The sequence below is a fragment of the Stomoxys calcitrans genome, chromosome 2 (assembly GCF_963082655.1).
Source record: "Stomoxys calcitrans chromosome 2, idStoCalc2.1, whole genome shotgun sequence".
NCBI classification, from domain to species: Eukaryota; Metazoa; Arthropoda; class Insecta; order Diptera; family Muscidae; genus Stomoxys; species Stomoxys calcitrans.
The window spans coordinates 153,504,489-153,527,100 of NC_081553.1; the positions used below are offsets into that span (position 1 = coordinate 153,504,489).

A 22,612-nucleotide genomic window follows, 5' to 3' on the forward strand; every position below is an offset into this window, starting at 1 on the left:
GGACCGATATGGCCCATTTACAATACCAACCGACCTACACTAATAAGAAGTATTTGTGCAAAATTTCAAGCGGCTAGCTTTACTCCTTCGGAAGTTAGCGTGCTTTCGACAGACAGACGGACGGACGGACGGACATGGCTAGATCGACATAAAATTTCACGACGATCAAGAATATATATACTTTATGGGGTCTCAGACGAATATTTCGAGTATTTACAATCAGAATGACGAAATTAGTATACCCCCCATCTTATGGTGGAGGGTATAAAAAGTCAACAAGTCATCACCCTAATATTCATATATACATATCCGCTTTTGGCGCCGAACGCCTGTGTTCAAATTCTCTCAATTTTTTGGGTGGTTATCCTCCTAGTGCTCGCGACATTTTTGTGGTACCTTCCATTTCATAATCTGTCGTGTAAACTTTTCTACTAAGTTGTGTCGCTATGCGCCACGCCGTTCGCACTATTTAAAAGAGGTTCCTTAAGTGGTTTGAACTTAAACTTGCATTGGGCAGCATTCATTGATATGAGAGAAGTATCCCAGCCAGAAAGCTTAATGGAATGTTCATTTGCATTTAAAAAAAAATATACTAAAACCAGCAATCATTAATACGACATTTTAGTGGTTTTTATTTAATGATTTGCGTTAAATCGTCTAATGCCTATGCGAATTTGCCCATTATCAATGAGTGCTGTCAAATCTAAGCACAATTATAAGGGACCTTTTTATAATTATAGCCGGGTCCGTGTCGCAGTGCGACTGCTCTTTGGGAGGAAGTTTTTACATGGCATAGTACCTTATAAATATCAACAGCATTAGGAGGGGATAACCACCGCTGAAAATTTTTTCTGATTCAGGATACAATCAACCAATCTCTATCAATTCCATAATATATATTCTGTTCTGTATTGCAGCTGCCTTAATTGTGCGATAGGAGTCCTTCTGTCTATCATCAGTACGTTTCTTGTTATAATTGTTGTCGCGGGCATTGTCGTGTATTTTGTATACTACCACGATGGGGACCATAGCGGTGACATTCAAAACAATTTCGAGAAGATAAAGGACGTTGTATCTGATAAATATGACGAAGCTTCTAAAATACTAAGTATGGCTATTTTTTTTATTGCATAGCATTTCATGTTTCACTATTGTTGTCTTTACAGAAAATTAAGGCGGCTTTAAGCAATGGAAGTGCTAAATTTGAACATCCCTCTTTTGTCTGTATTGTGAAGTCGTAATGATTTTATTTTTTTTTATAATTTTGTTATAATAAGCATACAAATAAATTTACTCATTGTTCCTCAACATATTTTTTATTTCGAAACCAAGCAACGGTTCTGATTAGTTTGGCTTGTCAAAATCCTGGCATACCTTGGTCTTCATTCATCTCAATTGTGAACACGCGGTACCACCTTCAACAGGTAGTGAGCTAATATGTGCCACGAGTGTAGAACGATAAAAAGATGGGTTGGGGTTAGCAGTCTGGTTAGCTGCCCATCATCCGAAAAACATGGTACATGAAATTACTATGAAAAATTACTTTTTAAAAAGAGGGTGTGGTATAAGCACTGACGGATCTATTGGAGAAATACAGGGCAGACATTACTGCCATACAAGAAGTGCGATTGCTCGGGAAGGGCTCCACAACCACACCGAGAGATAACACCCTATAGAATAGCTGCCATGAAACGAGTCATGCATTTATCTGTGGATTTGTGGCTAGTCGGAGACTGAAACATCTTGTCTCCAGGTTTACTCCGGTGAACGAGAGGCTAGCCACAAACCGTATAAAGGCCAAATTCTTCAACATCATCCTTATTTGCGCCCATGCCCCTACGGAAGACAAGGACGACCAGACCAAGGGTATTTTCTACGAAAGCTTAGAAAGACCGCTGTCCCGCCCATTATATTAAAATCGTTCTGGGAGATTTTAATGCGAAAATAGGAAAGGAAAATACATTTGTCCCAACAGCCGGAAAATGTAGCCTACACGAAGAATCTCCGGTAATGGATTGAGGCTAATAGACTTCGCCGCAGCAAAGAACATGGTAGTTAGCCGCACTTGATTCCAACATCAAACACGTGAAACCAAATAGATCATGTTGTGATAGATGGAAGGCATTCAACAAGCGTGTTAGATGTACGATCGATCCGATGGGTGAACATCGATTCGGGCCATTACCTTGTTGCAGCAAAAGTTCGCACACGTCTTAGTGTTGCGAGAAACGTACGAACTGACACTGCACGGAAGCTGGACTTTGAAAAGCTGCAAATGCTGCCCACTAGAGCTGGCAAACTATCGATATTCGCAACATTTAATATTTTTCAAAAAAATATCGATACTACCGTTAATTTCAATAACTTTAAAGAAAAAAAGGAATAAAACACATTTTCAGTCTCAGGTTCCTAGTTTTTGCAAAATAAAACAAGAAAATAAAAGGAATGGAGACAAGTTGACCGACGAACCGTTAAGCAAGCTTCCTTGGAAAAGTTATAAGTGGGCCGGCTGCCTAAAGGAACTCAGGGACAAATTAGACTTTACCAGACACAAGTTCATATATACTGCTGGCAAATGATTTGATTCTGCGGCAAATACTATCACAATGAAGTTAACCTAAAGAATCACATAACATCGGCCCAAAAGAGGATCAATGAGTTTGCTTGCAAAGAGTGTTACATGCAAGTCCACGCGAGTACACGAGTCGGCAATGATATGTTAATGCCAATTGCAGTTGAACGAGCACATGATGAGCCACCATCCGGACGGTTCCAAGAAGTTCAAATGTGAGAAATGTTTGCCATGTTTTTCTACACCCTCAAGCTTGAAAGCTCCTATGCAGGAACATTACGTCGAAAAATAACCAAACTAGAGGGGAAAAATTCCCCCTTTGCAACTTTTTTTGCTTAAATTTCTGTCTTAATATTTCCTAGTTTTTGCATGAAAGTAATATGAAACATCATTTTTGAGAAATGATTAAAGAGGATGATCTCAATGAAAGAAATGTTCCAAATTGAATTTCACTAGAGGTTCCCCAAGAAACGAAGTCTGTAGGTGCTACATATATAAGTAAAATATCGAAGAGAGCATGGTGGTAGTAACACACTTTTTAGAGTATTTTTTAACTTTTATGAAAAAACTAAGTCCCTATTGGCTTTCCGGTACCCGAGTTGATAGCCAGCTTGTATTGCCTATGCGAAAATCGTGTATTTGATTTCCACCAGATGTCTTGGTCTGTCGCTACTGTGGTATCACAATGGACTCTGTTATGACTTAACTGCCAAGCTTAGCATGATCCAAATCGGCCAATAACCCTATATATTTAGGTGCTCAAAATCTCATCTTCAGACACTGGTTTATGTATGTATAAGTTTTATGTGATAATTCACCGATACGAATCATGCTTAGCATACAGTTGCATGTCATAACAACACAAGATACAAAGTTTTAAAAATATATAGTTGTAAGACCTAAACAAAGGCTGATTCGTCTCATTAAAGACTTACATAAATTAAAATAATTAATTTTTGCAAAATTTTAAGCAGTAGGCTGTTATTTAAGCGTGTTTTCGAGTTTAGCCAAAATCTCCCACAATATTAATGTTAAAAGTGTAATGTTGCTCAATAGACTATAACCCCAAAATGAAAAGATTACAAGTTATCGTAAGTCGATTATTTAGAAAAACGGCAAGAAGGTGGAACTTCCCCCCTCTTTTAAGAAGTTTTTTAATTGAAATTAATATTGAAAAGCTCCATTTTTTTGCTGTTGTTCGTTCTTTTGCTGTTAGCGTTCTTTTGTCAGCTTTGATTTTTTTTATTTGCAAATGGCGAAACTTTGTCAAAATATCGATAAAAAAAATAACAAACGATATTTAATCAAAAAATTAAATATCGATAGTATCGATATTTTGCCAGCTCTATTGCCCACTCCATGGAAAGAACCGCATTGTCCGTACTTGGGTGCCAAAGCCTGCCCAAAGGAACCCATGGTACGACCAGGAGTGCCAAAAAGCTACTGAAGGCAAGAATACCGCAGCCATGTGGTCTTGTGAATCCTTCAATGGTGAAATCTAGTGCTAGTAACTACCATGTTCCTTGCCGCGGCGAAGTCTATTAGCCTCAATCCATTATCGGAAATTTTTTCGTGTAGGCTTAATTTTCCTTTCCTGTTTTCGCAGTAAAATCTCCAGAACGATTTTAAGATCATATTCTCTTTCTAAGCGCTCGTAGAAAATATCCTTGGTCTGTTTGGCTGATGTTGAAGAATTTGGCCTTTATGCGGATTGTGGCTAGCCTCTCACTCATCGGAGTAAGTCTGGAGACAAGGTGTTTCAGTCTCCGACTAACCACAAATCGAATGGCGAAACTTTGTCAAAATATCGATAGAAAAAAATAATCGATATTTAACCAAAAAATTAAATATCGATAGTATCGATATTTTGCCAGCTCTATTGCCCACTCCATGGAAAGAGCCGCAACATCCGTACTTGGGTGCCAATGCCTCCCTAAAGGAACCCATGGTACGACCAGGAGTGCCAAAAAGCTACTGAAGGCAAGAATACCGCAGCCATGTGGTCGTGTGAATCCTTCAATGGTGAAATCTAGTGCTGGTAACTACCATGTTCTTTGCCGCGGCGAAGTCTATTAGCCTCAATCCATTATCGGAAATTTCTTTGTGTAGGCTTAATTTTCCTTTCCTGTTTTCGCAGTAAAATCTCCAGAACGATTTTAATATCATATTCTCTTTCTAAGCGCTCGTATCATTGGTCTGTTTGACTGATGTTGAAGAATTTATTTAGAATTTAGTTTTATAGGCTGTTACCTCTCGGTGTGGTTGTGGAGCCATTCCCGAGCAAACGCACTTCCTGTATGGCAGTAATGTCTGCTCTGTATATCTCTAATACATCCTCCAGTGCTTATACTACCCCCCAGTATTCACTGAATAAGGTTAAGCCAAGCGATCAGCCGATATACATACTTTTTTTTTAATATTTGGCAGTACTTGGCATTGAGGATGTCAACTTGTTCTCTTTTTACATTCATTCTTTGTTTACGTTTTCTCCTATATGATGACATTTTCAATCGTCAGATTTGACATCCTTAATGATGTTTATGGGGCCTATCCACTTTGTGTTTTGCATGTGACCTAACCTTCTATTAGTGAATCCTGACTACCCCCTTTCTATAAAGAGTGGGACTTCCAGGTGCATAAACGCAAATCAAAAATGCTAATTTTGCTTATGAACATTCCACTAAGGAACAGGGGTAAACTTCTCACATATCAATCATCAAATCATGATCCTTAAAACGTTTGCGGGGATCGTCAAAATAGGGGGAATCCGTTTAAAGTCTTCGTCATTTATTTAAATTAATTTCTTTAAGTTTTCCCTTTGATGGGCTACTAACCCGACGCCCCAACCTCACTTTTAACGTTCTATCGGTAAAATCGTTGCACATTTTAGCTCACTACCTATAACAGATGTTTAAGATAGCTACCCACACTGATAGACAAATTACGGTACTTTGCCAATACCGCCTGGTATTATTTTGTTCGCGTCACTGGCAAAAATGTTTAATACATTTGGTATGAACTTAATACCAGAAAAAGGAGGCTATTAAGAATTGACGGCGGCACATTTGTGTTATTGTCATCGCGCCAAAAGTGTTGTTAAGCTTTGTACTTAAAATATTGACGCCATTATCAAATATTTTGTTAAATAAATAAATAAAATGTTTTAATACAATTTGAGCGCGTAAAACCCCGTTAAAATACTCGAAAGCGGTGAAAATGGAAATAGTACAAATTCTAAAGACATTCTACAATATTTTAAAAACATGATAGTCTCTTGTGTGGAAAACGATGCTGTGTTGATGTATTCATATGAAAACCACTTCTGGGAATCGATGGATATGGAATCAATTGCTGAATACAAAGAATTGAAGTTGGTCACCGTGTAACATTACCTTTTGTAATTATTAACATTGTTGGGGGTCAAACTAAGGGTTTTGCCTTTCGAAATAAAAAATCAGAGGGAGAATTAGGTTTAAAATTCAATGCTGTTGTAATGGTTTATTGTGTTTGTTGCTCATTTCATTATTTATAAGTAGTAAATCGAATTCAGTCTTTTGTTGTAGGTAAATTTAGATAGACAATTGTACATGTAGCATTAAGTAGTTAATTTCTTTTAGGATGAAGTAGCACAATTTATTCTTAGTTTAAGTAGCGAATTTTAACTTTAGTTTTGGATAGGAAATTTTAACTTTAGCTTTAAGTAGGAAAATTTAATTTTAGAGGGTAAGTAGGTTATTTCACATTTTGATTTTGGGTCTAAGGATATAGGAATTGGTTGATGGTGTGTAGAGTGGCCCGCACTTGTGTTTATTTTTGGTGTCCCGCACTTTGATGGTTTAACCATGTGTTGTGTTGATTTTGGGTCTTCTTGTGGGTTTATGTTGTATCTTAGTGTCTTCTTCACGTCTGAAAATTGAGTTTGTTAATTTTTGTTTCACTGTTTGTAATGTTCTTTTCTTTAACGATTGTTTATATGTATATATGTAAGATCACTTTTTTGCTTTTCACTTCACTTGGGTTCACTTTGAGGGGGAGCGAATACGATGCGCGGGTTTGAGATTTAAAAGCGAGACTGATCTTTTTTTGGTTGTTGCTTGTCACTTGGACCCCGCGAAAACGGTCAACTTTCCAAGCTACAAGCAACAATTCCAGGTAAACAAATATGAAGTCAAGGCGGAATCAGCGATTAAGAACTTACTTCAATGTACCGTTATGCACAGTGGGTCATGTGCATACGTGAACGCATGTCTGCACATGGGTGCACATGACTTCATGTTCAAACGTACTTTGAACATTCTCCCCCTCCAAGTGACGAAGTGACATCTTACCTTTTTAATTTTGGTTTCTTGCCTGTGAGGTGACTGGGCCGACGAACACGTATCCCCAATCTGTCTCCTGGGCGAAGACGGCTCCCAATCCGGGTTGTACAACACCACTCCTCCGGAGGTGGGCGTAGGCATCGGCCCCTACCTCTACATCGATTGGTTCGTTGCCCCTAGGGTCAGCATCTGCCAAAGAAAGGGATCTTAGGCTGCTTGTGGGGTCGGGAATGATGGGATCTGAATAGGGTCGTCGCGGCAAATCCCGGGTCACCACTGCCCGGATGGTATACATGGTCCTCCTCGACGCATGCCTTGACCGAAGTCTTATTGTTGCCAGACGGTGCCCTCTGCGCTCTCTCGTTGGTATCCCCAGGCGAGTTACTGTGGCTGCCGCGATTCGGGTGATGGTCGATGCCTGGCACAAAAGTACCCGTACCCCAGCCCAATCGTCCTGCTCCTCGGGTGCCAATTCCACCATCGCCGTGGGTACAAAAACAGTGGCCCGGCTGTAAGGTATCTCGACCGGGGGAGGGCCTTGGACGATGGGCATCTGGTTGGCTGGTTCGATTGCAAGTTGCCGTGGGTTGGCAATCTCCATTGGGGGCGGGCTGTAGCTGCCGTATGTCTCCCTAAGCTGTGGGGCTCCATGCAGCATTGTGTGATGGCGGTAGTCGCATGTTCGGCAGGCAGTGACCACGGGGCAGTCTGGGGCCAGATGGCTGCGCGCCAGACAGTTCCGACAGTAACTCCGTCTCTCAACTGTCTCGTATCTCTGATACGGTGTCATTTGCCGGAACCGCGGGCATGACCGTATGGCGTGGTCCTCCTGGCAGAGGCCACAGGCATACTGCCAAGATGCGGGGCGATACCTGGGTTCCCGTGGGTCGAAGCGAGGGCGTGTGGGTCTGGCGGGTCGTGGGGACTCTGGGCGAGGTAAATATCCGGCCATTATCTGTAACCAAAATCCCGTGAGTACCGTGTTTTGATGTGATTATGAATTGCTAGGGGTGTCTGAGAATAATTTGACAATCTTAGTTATGGGTCGACTGACTATGCCATTGGAAGTTCGAATATCTACAACTCGAGTGTTCTGATCAACACCGGGGTATGTTTTAAAAACTCGTCCTAACTTCCACTCGGTGGGATATCTCTCATCCCTGATGACAACTAAATCATTGACCTGTATGTTATCTTGCTGATACTTCCATTTGTATCTACGGTGAAGCTCATTTAAGTACTCTGACTTCCACCTCTGACAAAAGTTTTGGGATATAATCTTTAATCTCTTCCACCGATTTGCAAGCGTTATGTCCTCCTCTGAGATGTCGGGTTCTGCCGGGGTCAAAAGGGAAGAGCCTATAAGGAAGTGAGCTGGGGTCAAGGGTGCTAAATCGTTAGGGTCTTCAGAAGCTGGACTAAGGGGTCGTGAATTGAGGCAGGCCTCGATACGTGCCAATATGGTTGACAGTTCTTCGAACGTGAAGTTCATTTTGGGCATAGACTTCTTAAGGTGTATCTTGAATGATTTAACTCCTGCCTCCCACAATCCCCCCATATGGGGAGCTCCTGGAGGAATAAATTTCCACTCTAAATTCTGATGAGCATGTTGCTGAATGGCGCTGCTCTGTAAACTTTTCATAAACTCTTTCTGATCTTTCTTGAGCATTTCTGCTGCGCCTATAAAATTCTTTCCATTGTCGGAATATATCTTTTCTGGGCACCCTCTCCTTCCTATGAAACGAGCTAATGCCGCCAGAAATGATTGAGTCGATAAATCACTTGTTGCTTCTAAGTGGATGGCTTTTGTCGCAAAACAAACAAATATGCAGATATAACCCTTGGTTATTAAACACGCTCGTGCTGTTAAGCTTTTGATTCCGAAGGGTCCTGCAAAATCTACCCCTGTATTCGTAAAGGGTCTGGATAAAGTAGTACGCTCGGGTGGAAGAGATGACATAATTTGGGTCTGAGTCTTTAATCGATATAGGGTACAAACTCTGCAATTGTGTATAACTTTCTTGATCAACTGTTTCAATCTGAATATCCAAAACTCCGTACGGATGAGCCGGGTCATAAGTTGATTGCCTCCGTGCATTGAGACTTTATGAACAAATTCCACTAGAAGGAGTGCAAATCGCGAATCATATGGGATTAAGATTGGATGACGTTCGCTGTACGTCAAAGCTGGCGATTGAACTAAACGACCATTGGATCTAATTACTCCTTTTCTATCTATGAAGGGGTTGAATGGTAAAAGACTACTTCTAGGTGAAAGCCTTTTCTTTTGGGTCAAAGAACTGTATTCCTCAACGAAGTAATGTTTCTGAGTTGCCACTATAAGACGCATCTTTGTGTCTATGAGCTCTGGGCTGGTTATTTCTTGCGATGAAATTTTAAGTGAGGATCTAGTTGAACCTGTGTTACGCCAGAACCTAACTGCGTAAGACAAAACACGATATGCTCTAGCTAAAGACGAAAATCGAGTCAAAGGGTCATCAAAAGTGCCTGTTGCGAATACTTTAACTTGTTTTGCTTCAAGATTAGTGTCTGTATTAACTCGGTCTTGCGGCCACTGATCATGCGGCAATTTGAGCCACTGGGGTCCCGTCCACCATAAATTATGAGATATTAAGTCGTCAGGAGAACAGCCACGACTTGCTACATCTGCAGGATTATATTCTGAGTCAACATGTTTCCAATGCTCACCACCGACGTTCTCTAATATCTCTGAAACCCTGTTACCAACGAAAGCGCTCCATGAGCATGGTGGCTTTTGTAGCCAGGCTAGAACGATTGTAGAGTCGGTCCAGAAATGGGTCGTAAACTTTGATAATCGAAGCTTAGGCACAATGGCATTTGCTAACCTTGACAACATAACTGCACCGCATAATTCTAACCTTGGCAGAGAGATTTTCTTAACTGGGGCTACTCGGGTCTTGGCTGCTAGAAGAAAAGTGTCTACAGTTTTATCGATGTGTTCAACGCGTATATAAATTGTGGCTGCATATGCGCTTTCTGACGCGTCGCAGAATCCATGTATCTCCACAATACTAGCAGGTGTAAACCGAACCCATCTTGGTATCGATACAGTGTCTATAGAATGGCTGCCTCTCACAAAGTTATTCCAGTTCATTTGAGTCACTGGCTTCAACGAGTCATCCCATTCTACCTTATCTAGCCAAACCTGCTGCATGATTAACTTGGCTACAACAATTACTGGCGCTAACCATCCACATGGGTCGAAAAACCTTGCTATCGTTGATAATACTTCTCGCTTGGTGCTCATTTGCTTTTCTTCAACTGTAGGGGCCGTAAAAGTGAAATTATCACCTGATATATTCCAACGAATTCCTAGGGTCTTTGTCGAAGAAGCTTCGGAAATATTTAACCAATCTATTGGAAGAAGCATGTCTTCATTTAAATCCTTTAACAAACGTGTGTCATTTGACGCCCATTTTCTTAGCCTGAAACCAGCTGATTCTAATGCGGAGGCTAATTCTTTCCTAGCTGCTGTAGCTTCTTCTATGGAGTGTCCGCCCGCTAATACATCATCGACATATAAATTTTCTTTAATAATTCTTGATCCTAACGGATGAGAATCTTTCACGTCTTCTGCTAACTGGAGAAGGGTCCTAATCGCTAAAAATGGGGCGCAATTTATGCCGAAGGTAACAGTTAAGAGTTCGTAATCCTCAATTGGGTGGTTTTCTGATTTGCGAAAGAGGATCCTTTGAAATGCTGTTTGATTGGGGTCTACTAAGATCTGACGATACATCTTTGTCACGTCTGCATTGAAGACGTACTTAAAAAATCTCCAGTTCAACACTTGTACGACAAGGTCTTGCTGAAGTATGGGTCCTGTATGTAAGATATCATTAAGACTTTTCTTGTTTGATGTTGGGCTAGATGCGTTAAAAACCACTCTAAGTTTTGTGGTAACCCTATCTGGTTTGATAACTGCATGGTGAGGTAAGTAGTAGTGAGGGGTCTTGTATACGCTGTTTGGGTCTACCTTCCTCATGTGTCCTAATTCCAAATACTCTAATATGGCTGCATCATAATGTGCTTTAATATCTGGGGTCTTAGACAACTTTTTCTCCATTCTATGAAACTGTGCCAATGCGATGTTCCTAGATGAACCGATCTCTGAACAGCTTTTAAAAGGTAAAGTTACGATATACCTCCCCGCCTCATTACGTCGTGTTGTATTTTTGTAATTATTTTCGCAATAAATATCTTCTGCTGACCTCAAAACCTTTTTTGGGGTCTCTTCCACCTCCCAAAAGCGAGTGATTATCTTTTCTAATGATGATGCACTATAAAGTGTGATTTGTCTGTCGGATTTAGGGTCTTCCGTAATGGGTCCTCCTATGATCCACCCAAAAACGGTGTCCTGCGCTAAAAGTGATCCACAGGACTTCATAGTACCGCCTTTTGTGTATATAAGGGGTCCAATATCTAATCCGATTAACATGTCCACGGGTCGACTTTCAAAGAATCGAGGGTCCGCGAGACTAAGGTGTGCAAAATCTCCAAATTGATTTTGCCTTAAATCGTGTGTTGGTAAATGAGAAGGTAGGGTCTTTAAGACTGGTGCCCAAACCTCCAGCTCAAAACTAGGATTTACTCGTGAGCAAAGATTGAAGACGCAAGCTTTTGTCGATGTTTCAGAAACTGCGTCGCTTAAACCTGTGACGTGAATTAAATTCTTAACTGTTGGAAGTTGTAGTTTGTTTCTAATTTTCTCTGAAATGAAAGTTGATTGTGACCCAGGATCGATGATTGCCCTGGCATCATATCTATGTCCTCTAGATTTGATTTGAACTATTGCTGTGAACAAAAGTGTCTCTTTGGGTTGCGGAGTGGGTCTGATTTCCTGAAGTGTCAAAGTCGTTGAACAAGGTGCTTCTAAACAAGGTGTGGACTGTATATTTGGCGATACCGATGGTTGTACTAGGGTGGTTAAAGCGGCAGCACTGGTACTAGGGCGTGCGTATTCGCTAACCGGTTGAGCTAGGGTGGTAGGATCAGTAGCACTGGTGCTAGGTCGTGCTTCCTGTCTACCGGGTTGAACTAAAGTGTTGAGAGCGGCAGCACTTGTGCTGGGTCGTGCTCCGTCTCGTTGGAGTGTGCCTGTTGTAGGGTACTGGGTCTGGTTGCCTTTATGTATCAAACTGTGGTGTCGTTGACTACATTCCCTACAACTAAAACGACTTTTACACTCCCTGACTCCATGATCCGAAGAAAGGCAGTTATAGCAAAGATGACTGGTCTTAACAATGTTTATTCGATCGTTGATCGACCTTTCTAGAAATTGAGGACATTCTCGCAAAGAATGATTGGATTTACAAAGTTGACAAACCGGTTTGTTATTCTGAGCATTATAGTGTGATTGTGTGTTGTTGCTGGGTCTTGAGCCCGTGTTCTTGAAATTGGGATTTACATTTGTTTGAAAACTATTAACTCGCTTTTCCCGCTTATCGTACTCCGATCTGGGTTGATTATATCTCGAATATTGTGGCTTGATATTGCCGACTGATTCTAGGGTCTTGAATTTATGGGTCAAAAATACATCTAGTTGATTCCACGATGGAAGAGACGAACAATCTGCTAGGCTGCTTTCGAATTCTTCTAAAAATATTCTTGGTAGTTTGGTTGACACAAGATAAACTAAGATTGGGTCCCATCCCCCCGTTTCTACTTCAAGGGTCTGTAAAGTTTGGGTACAACTACCTATAGTGCGCTGTAATTTCTGGATTGTTGACGCGCTATCAACGGAAACCGAAGGTAAATTAAAAAGAGCTCGCAATTGCTCATTTACCTGCATGCGTTTATTTTCGTACCTATGAACGAGATTTCTCCACGCTATGTCGAAACCCTCATGGGTCAGTGGAACATTGGAAATTATTTCGCGGGCTTCTCCTGCTGTTTTCTGGGTTAAGTGAAACAACTTCTCGACTTTACTTAATTTTGAATTGTTAATGTAAATTGCTGAAAATAAATCCCTAAAGGTAGGCCATTCGCGATATCCCCCTTTAAAAACATCTGTGTCACAGGGCGGCAATCTTAGAGCTGGTGAAAAATCATTAGTGTCTCGCTGTTGGGTCATCGATATTCTCTCCTGTTTTTCTTGATCTTGTTGCTCGTTAAGGGCCAAAATTTCTCCGTTAAGAGAGCTTAAACACCGTTTATAAGTTTCTAGTGCCTGTTTGTAGCTATTTCGAAGCTTAGTTTTATCTATAGGTGTCTCATCCTTTTCCGGAATGCGATCCCTACAATCTAAGTATGCCTTCTTGATTTGATCCCATAAAGAATTGAGTTCTACCCGCGTGATTTCTAACGAATGTATATTATCATCCGACTTAGCCGCGGAGTAAACGGTCTCAAAATCCACTAAATCATCCACACAGTTTACAAATCTTTCGCGTAAATTCTTATCCATTTTGTAATTGGCTTGTATATGTTTTAAATAGGGTCAAAAAACTATAAAACCAAGGAAAATTTTACAACAAAATGTCCAAAAAAAAAACTGGTTATTTGTAGAAATCAAATCTATTTCAAAAAAACCTAATGCGAGAAAAAAAAATGTGTGTCTTGATGATGGGTCAAATATCTAAGGGTCAAACCTGAAACTTTTTACAAAATTCGTAATAAATGTTTTATCTGGGTCACTAGAAAAAAAAAAACAGGTTAATATTTCTGATGATATCGATTATACAATAGCCGCAAAAAATTGTAAGAAAAATTTTCCTTTCAAATCGCAATACACCAGCAATTTAATTCCGCTCGAATTAAAGTTGCAAAAAAAATTTATTTTTCTCCAAAAAAAATTAAACTTTCACTTTTCAAAATTTGGCATACAGAACTAGATGATTCTTTACAATAATACTGCTTTGACTCGTTGGGTCAATTTGCTTTCTGTATAAAAAACAACAAAGGATTGCACAAACAACCACAGTCCTTTCCGACCGTTTCCACTTAAATTTGTGCAATAGAATGAAGTTTTAAAATTTCGAAGACAAATGAGGCCAGCACGCAATATTATTTTCGTTATTTATCACACAAAAACAATTCTTGATAAAAAAAAACTTCTTCTTTTCTAAAAGCACTTCGATTTTTCTTAGACACTTTTCCTTTTCTTTATAAAAAATTTCAACAAAAAATCTCGTGGATGTCTGTCCCGAAAATCCTACACACTGCCTTGAAAGTAGGGTCTGCTATATTGGGTCAAATTCACTTGGATCAAATTAATTTGGGTCAAAATTAATTGGGTCAAAATTTATCAGACAACCGAATTAGCGATTCATAATCAGAAAACGATCAAAAACAATATTAAAGTACGCTGGGTAAATGTATGAACTTTTCCTTTTTTGAAAAAAAGGTTATGTATGACGTAATACCCAAGCGCTCTTTAATAGAAAAACAAAATGGTACTCACTTTGAAGCTTCTTTTTTGATGTGTGTGTATGTGTGTGTGTGTGTAGGTGGGCGCTTGGCTTGGGTCCAGAATTGTGTGTTGGCGCCTTTTGCAATTTTTGTAGCTTTGTGTCGTTAGAGTCTTGGATTTTGTTGTTTTAGTGTTTTTGATTTGATGAAGTTTTGGGAATTTAACCGTTGTAGCGGGTTTTTCCGTTTTTATCCCAGAGCGTAGATTTTTTGTTTTTGTGTTTTTACACGGAACGCACGAATTTGATTTTGTTGGGGTTTTTTGAAAATGCACAATATTTTATGTGTGATAGAAAAAGAAAGAATTAGTTTGGGATAAAATTTACAAATTTATCGAGCAACCCATAATTCTGTTTTAACACTCTAATTTGTTTTTTAAGTTAAAATACTGAAAAATTTATGATTTTTAGAGAAAAAAAATTTTTCAAAATATGTAGAAAAAATTAACATAAATTTTGGGTTGGACGATAAATTGTTAAATTTTTCAATTTTTTAGCTCTTTTTTTCAATTTAACACAAAGAAACTTCTTTAAACAATTTAAAAATTTTTGATTTTTATAATTTTTTTTTGAAATTCCACTTTTTTCCACTTCTGTTCCACTGTGCGGGTCACTTTACGTTTTTTGGGTCTTTTGCACACTTCTTTTTTGATTTACCACAACTTCTAATGATTTTGGGGTCAATTTTTTGCACATTAAAATTTAATTAATTATTTTTATTTTTACACGGGTCACCCTGTTAATTTAATTAGTTTTTGTTTTATTTGAGTCTTTATGTACTTTAATTGTCACTTTGCAATTTGGTTATTATTTTCTTTTGTTATTTCGTTTTGATCTTCATTTGGTTGGAATATTTTATCAAATTTTCAATAAAATAAATGCCACAACCAAACGAAGAACACTGAGAGCCGCTATATATTTTTTAATTTGTGATTTGTGTATTATTTTGTTTTCAATAAATTGCCAAAACTGATCTTTTATGTGTTTTGATATTTTTGTGTTGGCCGTCCGTCCATACGTGTATGTATGTACGGTTGTGTGTAACCAACCCTTTTTTCGCACTTTTCTCTATTTCATTTGCTTTTAATTGTTGGGTCACTGCACTTTTGTTGTTGCGAATTTTTTTGTGTTTCGGTCACTGGGTTTTTTGAAATGAAAATGAATTATTTTTGGGCACAAAACAGAAAAATTTTTTTGATTTTTGGTTTTTTAATTATTTAAAAAAACCACTTATCCGGTTCGAAGGACCAAATGTTGGGGGTCAAACTAAGGGTTTTGCCTTTCGAAATAAAAAATCAGAGGGAGAATTAGGTTTAAAATTCAATGCTGTTGTAATGGTTTATTGTGTTTGTTGCTCATTTCATTATTTATAAGTAGTAAATCGAATTCAGTCTTTTGTTGTAGGTAAATTTAGATAGACAATTGTACATGTAGCATTAAGTAGTTAATTTCTTTTAGGATGAAGTAGCACAATTTATTCTTAGTTTAAGTAGCGAATTTTAACTATAGTTTTGGATAGGAAATTTTAACTTTAGCTTTAAGTAGGAAAATTTAATTTTAGAGGGTAAGTAGGTTATTTCACATTTTGATTTTGGGTCTAAGGATATAGGAATTGGTTGATGGTGTGTAGAGTGGCCCGCACTTGTGTTTATTTTTGGTGTCCCGCACTTTGATGGTTTAACCATGTGTTGTGTTGATTTTGGGTCTTCTTGTGGGTTTATGTTGTATCTTAGTGTCTTCTTCACGTCTGAAAATTGAGTTTGTTAATTTTTGTTTCACTGTTTGTAATGTTCTTTTCTTTAACGATTGTTTATATGTATATATGTAAGATCACTTTTTTGCTTTTCACTTCACTTGGGTTCACTTTGAGGGGGAGCGAATACGATGCGCGGGTTTGAGATTTAAAAGCGAGACTGATCTTTTTTTGGTTGTTGCTTGTCACTTGGACCCCGCGAAAACGGTCAACTTTCCAAGCTACAAGCAACAATTCCAGGTAAACAAATATGAAGTCAAGGCGGAATCAGCGATTAAGAACTTACTTCAATGTACCGTTATGCACAGTGGGTCATGTGCATACGTGAACGCATGTCTGCACATGGGTGCACATGACTTCATGTTCAAACGTACTTTGAACAAACATAATAATCGTAATAAAATTAGATTAAAGTTATTTTCAATGTTTTTTTGCTTCATTAGGGGGTGGAATAATCAATAACGGTTTGGTATCAAAACCAATAACGGTCTGGTTCTAAAACCAATAACAGATTGGTATTAAAACCAATATCTGTTCGGCAATAAGGCTAGTACCAAACGGTACTAATCATTTTATGTTTCATCCATACCATCCGGTATAGTTTTTGTAACATACGGTGTTGCTTTACTATCAATACTGTATGGTACTGAAATAAGCACGTTTGGTATCAACTTTTCTCTGGGTGCAGGTGACACCGGTGGGAGGTTTGTGATTTTGCTATGTCAAAACTAATCAGAACCGTTGCTTTGTTTCCAACATCCCCAAGTAATCGACTGCAGGAAAGCAGTACATCAGAAATAGAGATGTGCGCTTGAGTGATTTTTCACTCACGCTCACAAGACAAAAATTTTCCTCACGCACGACTCACGGAAAATTTGCGAATCACGATTGAAAAAATTTCTTTTCCACAAGTTAAAAAATATTTTTTTTGGAAACGTCAGCGAAAACTAAGAGAAAAATTTTACTCACGCACGATTCACGGAAAAAAATCACGACTTACGGAAAATTTGCGAATCACGGTTGAAAAAATATTTTTCCAAAAGTTAAAAATTTTTTTTTTTGGAAACGTCGGCGAAAACTAAGATAAAAATAGACGAAAAAGTAGTACTCTGCTTATAGTTAGGGAAATGGCGTAAAATATTATATTAGAAAAAAAAAAAATATATAAATATAGAAAACAATAAGTGTAGATAGAAAAGTGTTTTTTTTATCTATTTTTTTATTTATTTCATATAAGATAAACAAATTGATATTAGATAAACAAATTTGACATTTCATTATAAATTACGTCCCACGAAGCATTAAATAGCTTGTTTGTGAGAATAAGTTAAGATCTGTGATGTTATTACATAGGTTGGCCAAATTGCCTGTATACTTCATTGTTTTTGGTTAATTATTTAAGTAATATTCTTTGATTAATTTGGTTCTAATATTGTAATTTCTTTCCTTGGTTATATTTGTTGGAATTTCGTTGATGATAGTAGGTAGTGTCACAGATAGTGAGTATTTGCCATAATCGTTCTTGAATTTCGGCACCATATATTTGCCTTCGATTTTTCTTCGTGTATTTTGGTTGTGATTTATTTTCTTCGCTAAACTGCCATCATCCATGAATTCTCTAACTACAGTGATGCAATAGATTTCCTTTATATTAAGTATTCCCAGATTTTGAAAGATTGGGTTTATTGAGTTTGTATTGATTTGTTGTGTTTTGTTTTGCATTTTTTTGTTTATGAGTTTCACTATCCGGGTTTGCGCGGTTTGAATGAGCCTGCAACATCTCGCATTCTCCCATGCTGTGACCCCATGACGAAGATGTGACTCGACTAATGAAAAATAGGCCTGTTTTATCACATGATATGGAGCACAGTTACCGAGATGATATAGTGCGTAGGCTGATTGTCGTAGTTTCTTTTGCAGTTGCTGTATATGTATGTACTTTCCATTTAAAACCGTCGTCCAAATGAACTCCAAGGTATTTATAGGTTTCCACTAGCTCGAGTTCTGTACTGCATTTGCCATTGCACTTGTCATGTAAGCTAACTGCATTGCAATTTTTATGTAGACATTCTGTGTCGTGATATATGATATGAATATTTGATTTTGGTATACTTTTTGGTCTGATGTGCATTACTTTGGTTTTAGATGAGTTTATGATTAAGCCGCTATCGTAACACCATCTAGTGATTATATCCAGCTCGTTTTGCAGCGTTTTTATTGCAGTATTCAATGACTTGTTGCATACTACAATGGCTGTATCGTCTGCGTATGTGAACGCGGTGCTGTTTTTAAGTTGACGTACCATCTCATTTGAGTAGATGATGTACAGGATTGGACCAAGTTTCGAACATTGTGGTACACCGTATGGAGCATTCAACATACTACTGCTTGTGTTACTTATTTTAACAGAAAACGATCTGGATGAGAGGTTGTCTGCAAACCACCTTAATGTGAGTCCTCTGATACCGCTCCTTTCGAGCATTTCTATCAATTTATCATGAGGCAATGTGTCAAAGGCCTTGCTAAAGTCGATGAATAACGCTAAGCAATTGTTGTTTTGGTCCAGTGATTCATTGATGTGATTAGCGAAGTAACCCAGGAGTTGTTTTATATTTTTTCCTTTTTGGAACCCATACTGCTGTTTGTTTATGATGTTGTATTTCTTTAAAAAACTGTTTAGTCTTCTTACAATGATTTCCTCTAATACTTTTTCAACGACTGGTAGAATAGCTATCGGTCGATAGTTATTGTAATCTGTTTTTTCGCCGCTCTTAAAAATTAGTCTTATAATGGATTGTTTCATTATGTTTAGTATGGACGATTCACTAATACTTCCATTAATAAGTTTTGTTATTATTGGTGTTAACAAATTGGCATGGTTTTTTAAGTCCACTGCTTGTATATTATCTATTCCTGCACTTTTTCTTATATTCAAGGTCTTCAGTATGTTATTAATTTCTTCTTCAGTCGCGTATTCTATATAAAGTGAGTTGTTGATTATACATTCCGCGTTTGCATTTAATGTGGTTATTGAGCATGAGTGTACTATTTTTAGAACATTTTCATTGAATTTTAGGGCAAAGTTTTCGGTTATATCTTTTAGTGATTCATCTTTAAAGTTCCTTTTTATTGTATCATTTAAGTTTTCCGTCTTCTTACCGGTGATTTTATTGATGATTTGCCAAGTACCTCGTATATTGTTTCGATTTATTAAAAATTGGCGATAATAATAATCATTTTTAGCTTTGGTTATTGTTTTATTTAGTTTATTATTGAAATTTTTGTATATTTTTTCGTTTGTTTTGTTTTTTGTCCATTTTTTATATAAATGGTTTTTTATACTACAACATTTTAATATATGCTCATTGAGCCAAGGGTGTGGATTTCTTTTTTTATGTTTTGTTTGTTGGCTTGTTGAATTTGTATAGATATCATTGAATGTTTTGTAGATATTGTTGAACAGTTCATTTGTATTATTGGATGAAATGATTATTCGTTCCCAGTCTGTGTCATTTATTTGTTGGTTGACTTTGGAGATGTTAATCGTAGAAGTTTCGTTTGTCTGTCTGTCTTGTGTGTGATTCAATGACGATTTTGTTTCGTCAACGCTTCCAAATATTGCAAAATGATCCGATATATCTATTCTAATTATTGCTGCATAAGCTTGAACAAATTGTTTATCCCACCTTGCGAATAAATGGTCAATACATGTCATTGATTGATTGCTATTGTCTTCTCTGGTAACTTCGTTTATCATACACTGTAAGCCATAGGATGATAGGATATTTAAGTAGTTGCTTGTAGTATTATTGTTTTTCTTTATATCAATATTTACATCACCCGTAATTATTAATTTATTCTGTCTATTAATTCCATATAAGAGTTTTTCTAATTCTTGTAAAAATGTTTTAACCTTCTTATTAGGTGGCCGATATATTGGTATGATTGTGGTTTTATTATTCTTTGTTGTTGTAATATTAATTTGTGTTACTTCTGCCGATTCCATTTTGATTTGTATTTCTTTATATAGTATATCACTTCGTATATATATTGCAGTTCCACCACCTTTTCCTTCCCTGTTTCGGAATATTGCATTGAAACCATCGATTAAATAATATTGATTTTCATCATCACAAATATTTGTTTCAGTTAATATTATTATTTGAACTTTATTGATTATTTTCCATATATTGGTTATGAAAGCCAGAAAATTTTTCCTTAATGACCTAATATTTAGATGTATCAACGACATACTATAATTCAGATATTTCGTGTCCATGTCGTTAAAACTATTTAATATTTCCTCAGTATAATTCATTTCAATTTCTTTATAATTTCAGATATATTTATTTCAAGATTTTATTTATTAGTGCTTTGTTGTGGCTAGGGTTGTTACTAGTCTCTGTAGATAGTCTTTTATTTTTTTGTTTAAATTTGGAAGCTTTTTCTTTTATAAACTTTACGATATATACACATATGTTTTTACTTTAATTTGCCGTAGTTATATTTTCAATATCGGATGTATTTTTTATTATAGTGAAGGAGGAATTTTCATTTTTACGAGCATAGATATTCCCATTTTTTATCCACACATAATTCCATTTAGATTCTTTGGCTTTCATTTTCGCCAGCCACAAGAGTCGTTTATTATGCTCAGTTAGTTCATCATTTACATAGTAAATGGTGTTGTTTTCCTCATCTCGTGTTTTTATTTCCACCCTATGTCTCTTAATTTTGCTCATAATTTAAATTTTTTTACTAAGAGTTGTAAATTCCACAACTATTTTATTTTTTCTCTTTATTTTATATGCTCTGTTTATGTCAGTGTTGTTTATAGCAACACCTATGTTTTCACTGATTTGTTTTAACACCTCACTCACTTCTAAGTTCTTATTGCAAACATTGCCGACTTCGATATTTTTTTCTAATGCTTTCTGCTCTAACTTCTCTACTCTTTCATTAAGCTCTTTTATTTTTTCGCTCTTCTCTTGGTCTCTCACTTGTAGTTCGTGAATTTGTGTTGTTATTGTTGCTACATTTCTGCTTATATCAGCAATGTGTTCTTTTATCTCTGCACTGAACATTGTTATGTTTGTTGTTAGTTGTTTTATACAGTTTTGCATTTCGATCATGCCTGACTTTAAGTCAGATATGTCTTTTTTTTGCGTTGTTATTTCTTTGCTTAGTGATGTGGTTGGTGTTATGTTTTTAAATCGTTTGCTTGCAGTTTCCTCATCACCATAGCATTCTCTTTGTTGTTTAGAAGCTTGTTGTTGGATATTATTTTCTTCTGTTTGTTGAGTTTCGATTTCATCGTTGTTTATACGAATGTATGTGCTCGTAGGCGACTTTGCTCTTGGGTCACAGCTATGACATTTCCATTCCTTTCTTTTCGTTTGCCCCATGCTCTTATAGGAAATCTCTGTAAGAGAGCAACATGGGCTAAAATGGAATTGTCTATCACAATTGAAGCAGCGCACAAAATTTATTGATTTTATTTTGGTAGAACATTGACTACAATTATTATTAGCTTGCACTTGTAAAAATGACATGTTCACAGTATGCTTGATACTTTAACTTTTTTTTTTTTTTTTTTTTTTTGTTAGAGATGTGGTAAATGACCGAAAAATTCGTTGTGAGAAAAAAAAACCGTATTTCGTTCTATTGATTTAGAAATTTTAATGCGCGTGTGCAAAAGTACGTCCGTTGGTATTGGTATGAAAACAAAAATTTTGATGGCTGTCAAATTTCGCTCGCGAAACAAACATTTTAGCGACTTTTTCGAAAGCAGAATAGAATACCAACCCTAAGTTTTCATATGAGTCGTGATATCTCGTGGTTCGTGTTTTTTCGTGAGTCGTGAATCAAGCTCACGCACGAAGATCCCACTAACGAAACACGTGACTCACGTGTGACACGATTACTCACGAGTCACGTGCTCACCTCTAATCGGAAAGCTTGAAACACAAGAGGTGGCAACGGCATACTCCACTCGGCTGTCCCAATTGCTTGAAGGAAGCACTCCCTGTCCCGATAGAATAGCAGCGCAATGGAAAACCATTGCCCACTCCATGGAAAGACCCACAACAAATACAAGTCCGAACCGATTTTTATACAAATTGGCAGAGGCTTTTAGATAGGTATAACAACATTCCATACCGAATTTCATGCATACCGAATGCAACTACGCTCTTATAAGTGAAATTGAATTTAATATATGGGAGCTATGTATATCTAAATCTAAACCGATTTCTCCCAAAATTGGTAACATACGTTTTTGTGGGCTTACGCAGAAAAATGGAAAACTATGTTCAATCAGGAAATAAGTACATTCAATTGGAAATTAGCTGAAATCGGATTAACAATTTTGCAATTTGGATTAATGATACGATCAGAAATCCAATTAAAGTGGCTATTAATTCAATAAACCATTCATTTTAAATTTGCCATTTCTTTTAAATACCGTTTTTACTGTTGTAATAAAAATAAATAATGGATATTTTCCACATAGAAAACTTTT

General features: G+C 37.2%; 3 protein-coding genes and 1 long non-coding RNA gene across 7 annotated transcripts in view; 1 reads left to right on the forward strand and 3 right to left on the reverse strand.

Annotated features, from left to right (window-relative positions):
* LOC106086261 (protein midgut expression 1) overlaps positions 1 to 1,308 on the forward strand; it is a 48,485-nt gene extending 47,177 nt beyond the window's left edge. For all 3 annotated transcript variants that reach the window (XR_009396958.1, XM_059362070.1, XM_059362071.1), the window contains exons 2-3: positions 918 to 1,108; positions 1,167 to 1,308. Coding sequence is in view for 2 of the 3 variants with exons in the window: in XM_059362070.1 (XP_059218053.1) it covers positions 918 to 1,108; positions 1,167 to 1,174 (199 nt within the window). In the remaining variant the exon portion in view is untranslated. The remainder of the gene's footprint in view (positions 1 to 917; positions 1,109 to 1,166) is intronic.
* Positions 1 to 3,603, reverse strand: part of LOC131994922 (uncharacterized) — a 62,263-nt gene extending 58,660 nt beyond the window's left edge. Inside the window, exon 1 of the long non-coding RNA XR_009396963.1 lies at positions 3,508 to 3,603. This is a non-coding gene — a long non-coding RNA (uncharacterized LOC131994922). The remainder of the gene's footprint in view (positions 1 to 3,507) is intronic.
* A 2,411-nt stretch (positions 3,604 to 6,014) lies between these two features.
* Positions 6,015 to 15,555, reverse strand: LOC131994921 (uncharacterized). 2 transcript variants are annotated; one of them, XM_059362073.1, is made up of 4 exons: positions 15,402 to 15,555; positions 14,997 to 15,075; positions 14,333 to 14,728; positions 6,015 to 7,846 (listed from the first exon to the last, which is right to left on the reverse strand). In XM_059362073.1, exon 4 carries the CDS (start codon positions 7,841 to 7,843, stop codon positions 6,905 to 6,907), a length of 939 nt encoding a protein of 312 aa, XP_059218056.1. In that variant the 5' UTR covers positions 7,844 to 7,846; positions 14,333 to 14,728; positions 14,997 to 15,075; positions 15,402 to 15,555; the 3' UTR covers positions 6,015 to 6,904. The 2 variants fall into 2 exon arrangements, with proteins under 2 accessions (XP_059218056.1, XP_059218055.1); XM_059362072.1 differs by lacking the exon at positions 15,402 to 15,555 and having other exon boundaries at positions 14,997 to 15,281.
* Positions 15,556 to 17,481: 1,926 nt separating this feature from the next.
* On the reverse strand, positions 17,482 to 20,098 carry LOC131994777 (uncharacterized). The gene is made up of 3 exons (XM_059361654.1): positions 19,438 to 20,098; positions 18,032 to 19,335; positions 17,482 to 17,736 (listed from the first exon to the last, which is right to left on the reverse strand). The coding sequence occupies exons 1-3, from the start codon at positions 20,096 to 20,098 to the stop codon at positions 17,482 to 17,484; spliced, it is 2,220 nt and encodes a 739-aa protein (XP_059217637.1).
* Between the last annotated feature and the right edge of the window lie 2,514 nt (positions 20,099 to 22,612).

What these genes read in the sequence shown, in the direction of transcription:
- LOC131994777 (XM_059361654.1), bottom strand. Translation starts at nt 20,098, where the DNA reads ATGGAATCGGCAGAAGTAACACAAATTAATATTACAACAACAAAGAAT. An exon ending in TGAGCATATATTAAAATGTT is followed by an intron (nt 19,336 to 19,437) that starts GTAGTATAAAAA and finishes CAATAACCAAAG; the next exon opens with CTAAAAATGATTATTATTAT. An exon ending in ACGACGGTTTTAAATGGAAA is followed by an intron (nt 17,737 to 18,031) that starts GTACATACATAT and finishes CTTAATATAAAG; the next exon opens with GAAATCTATTGCATCACTGT.
- LOC131994921 (XM_059362073.1), bottom strand. Translation starts at nt 7,843, where the DNA reads ATGGCCGGATATTTACCTCGCCCAGAGTCCCCACGACCCGCCAGACCC.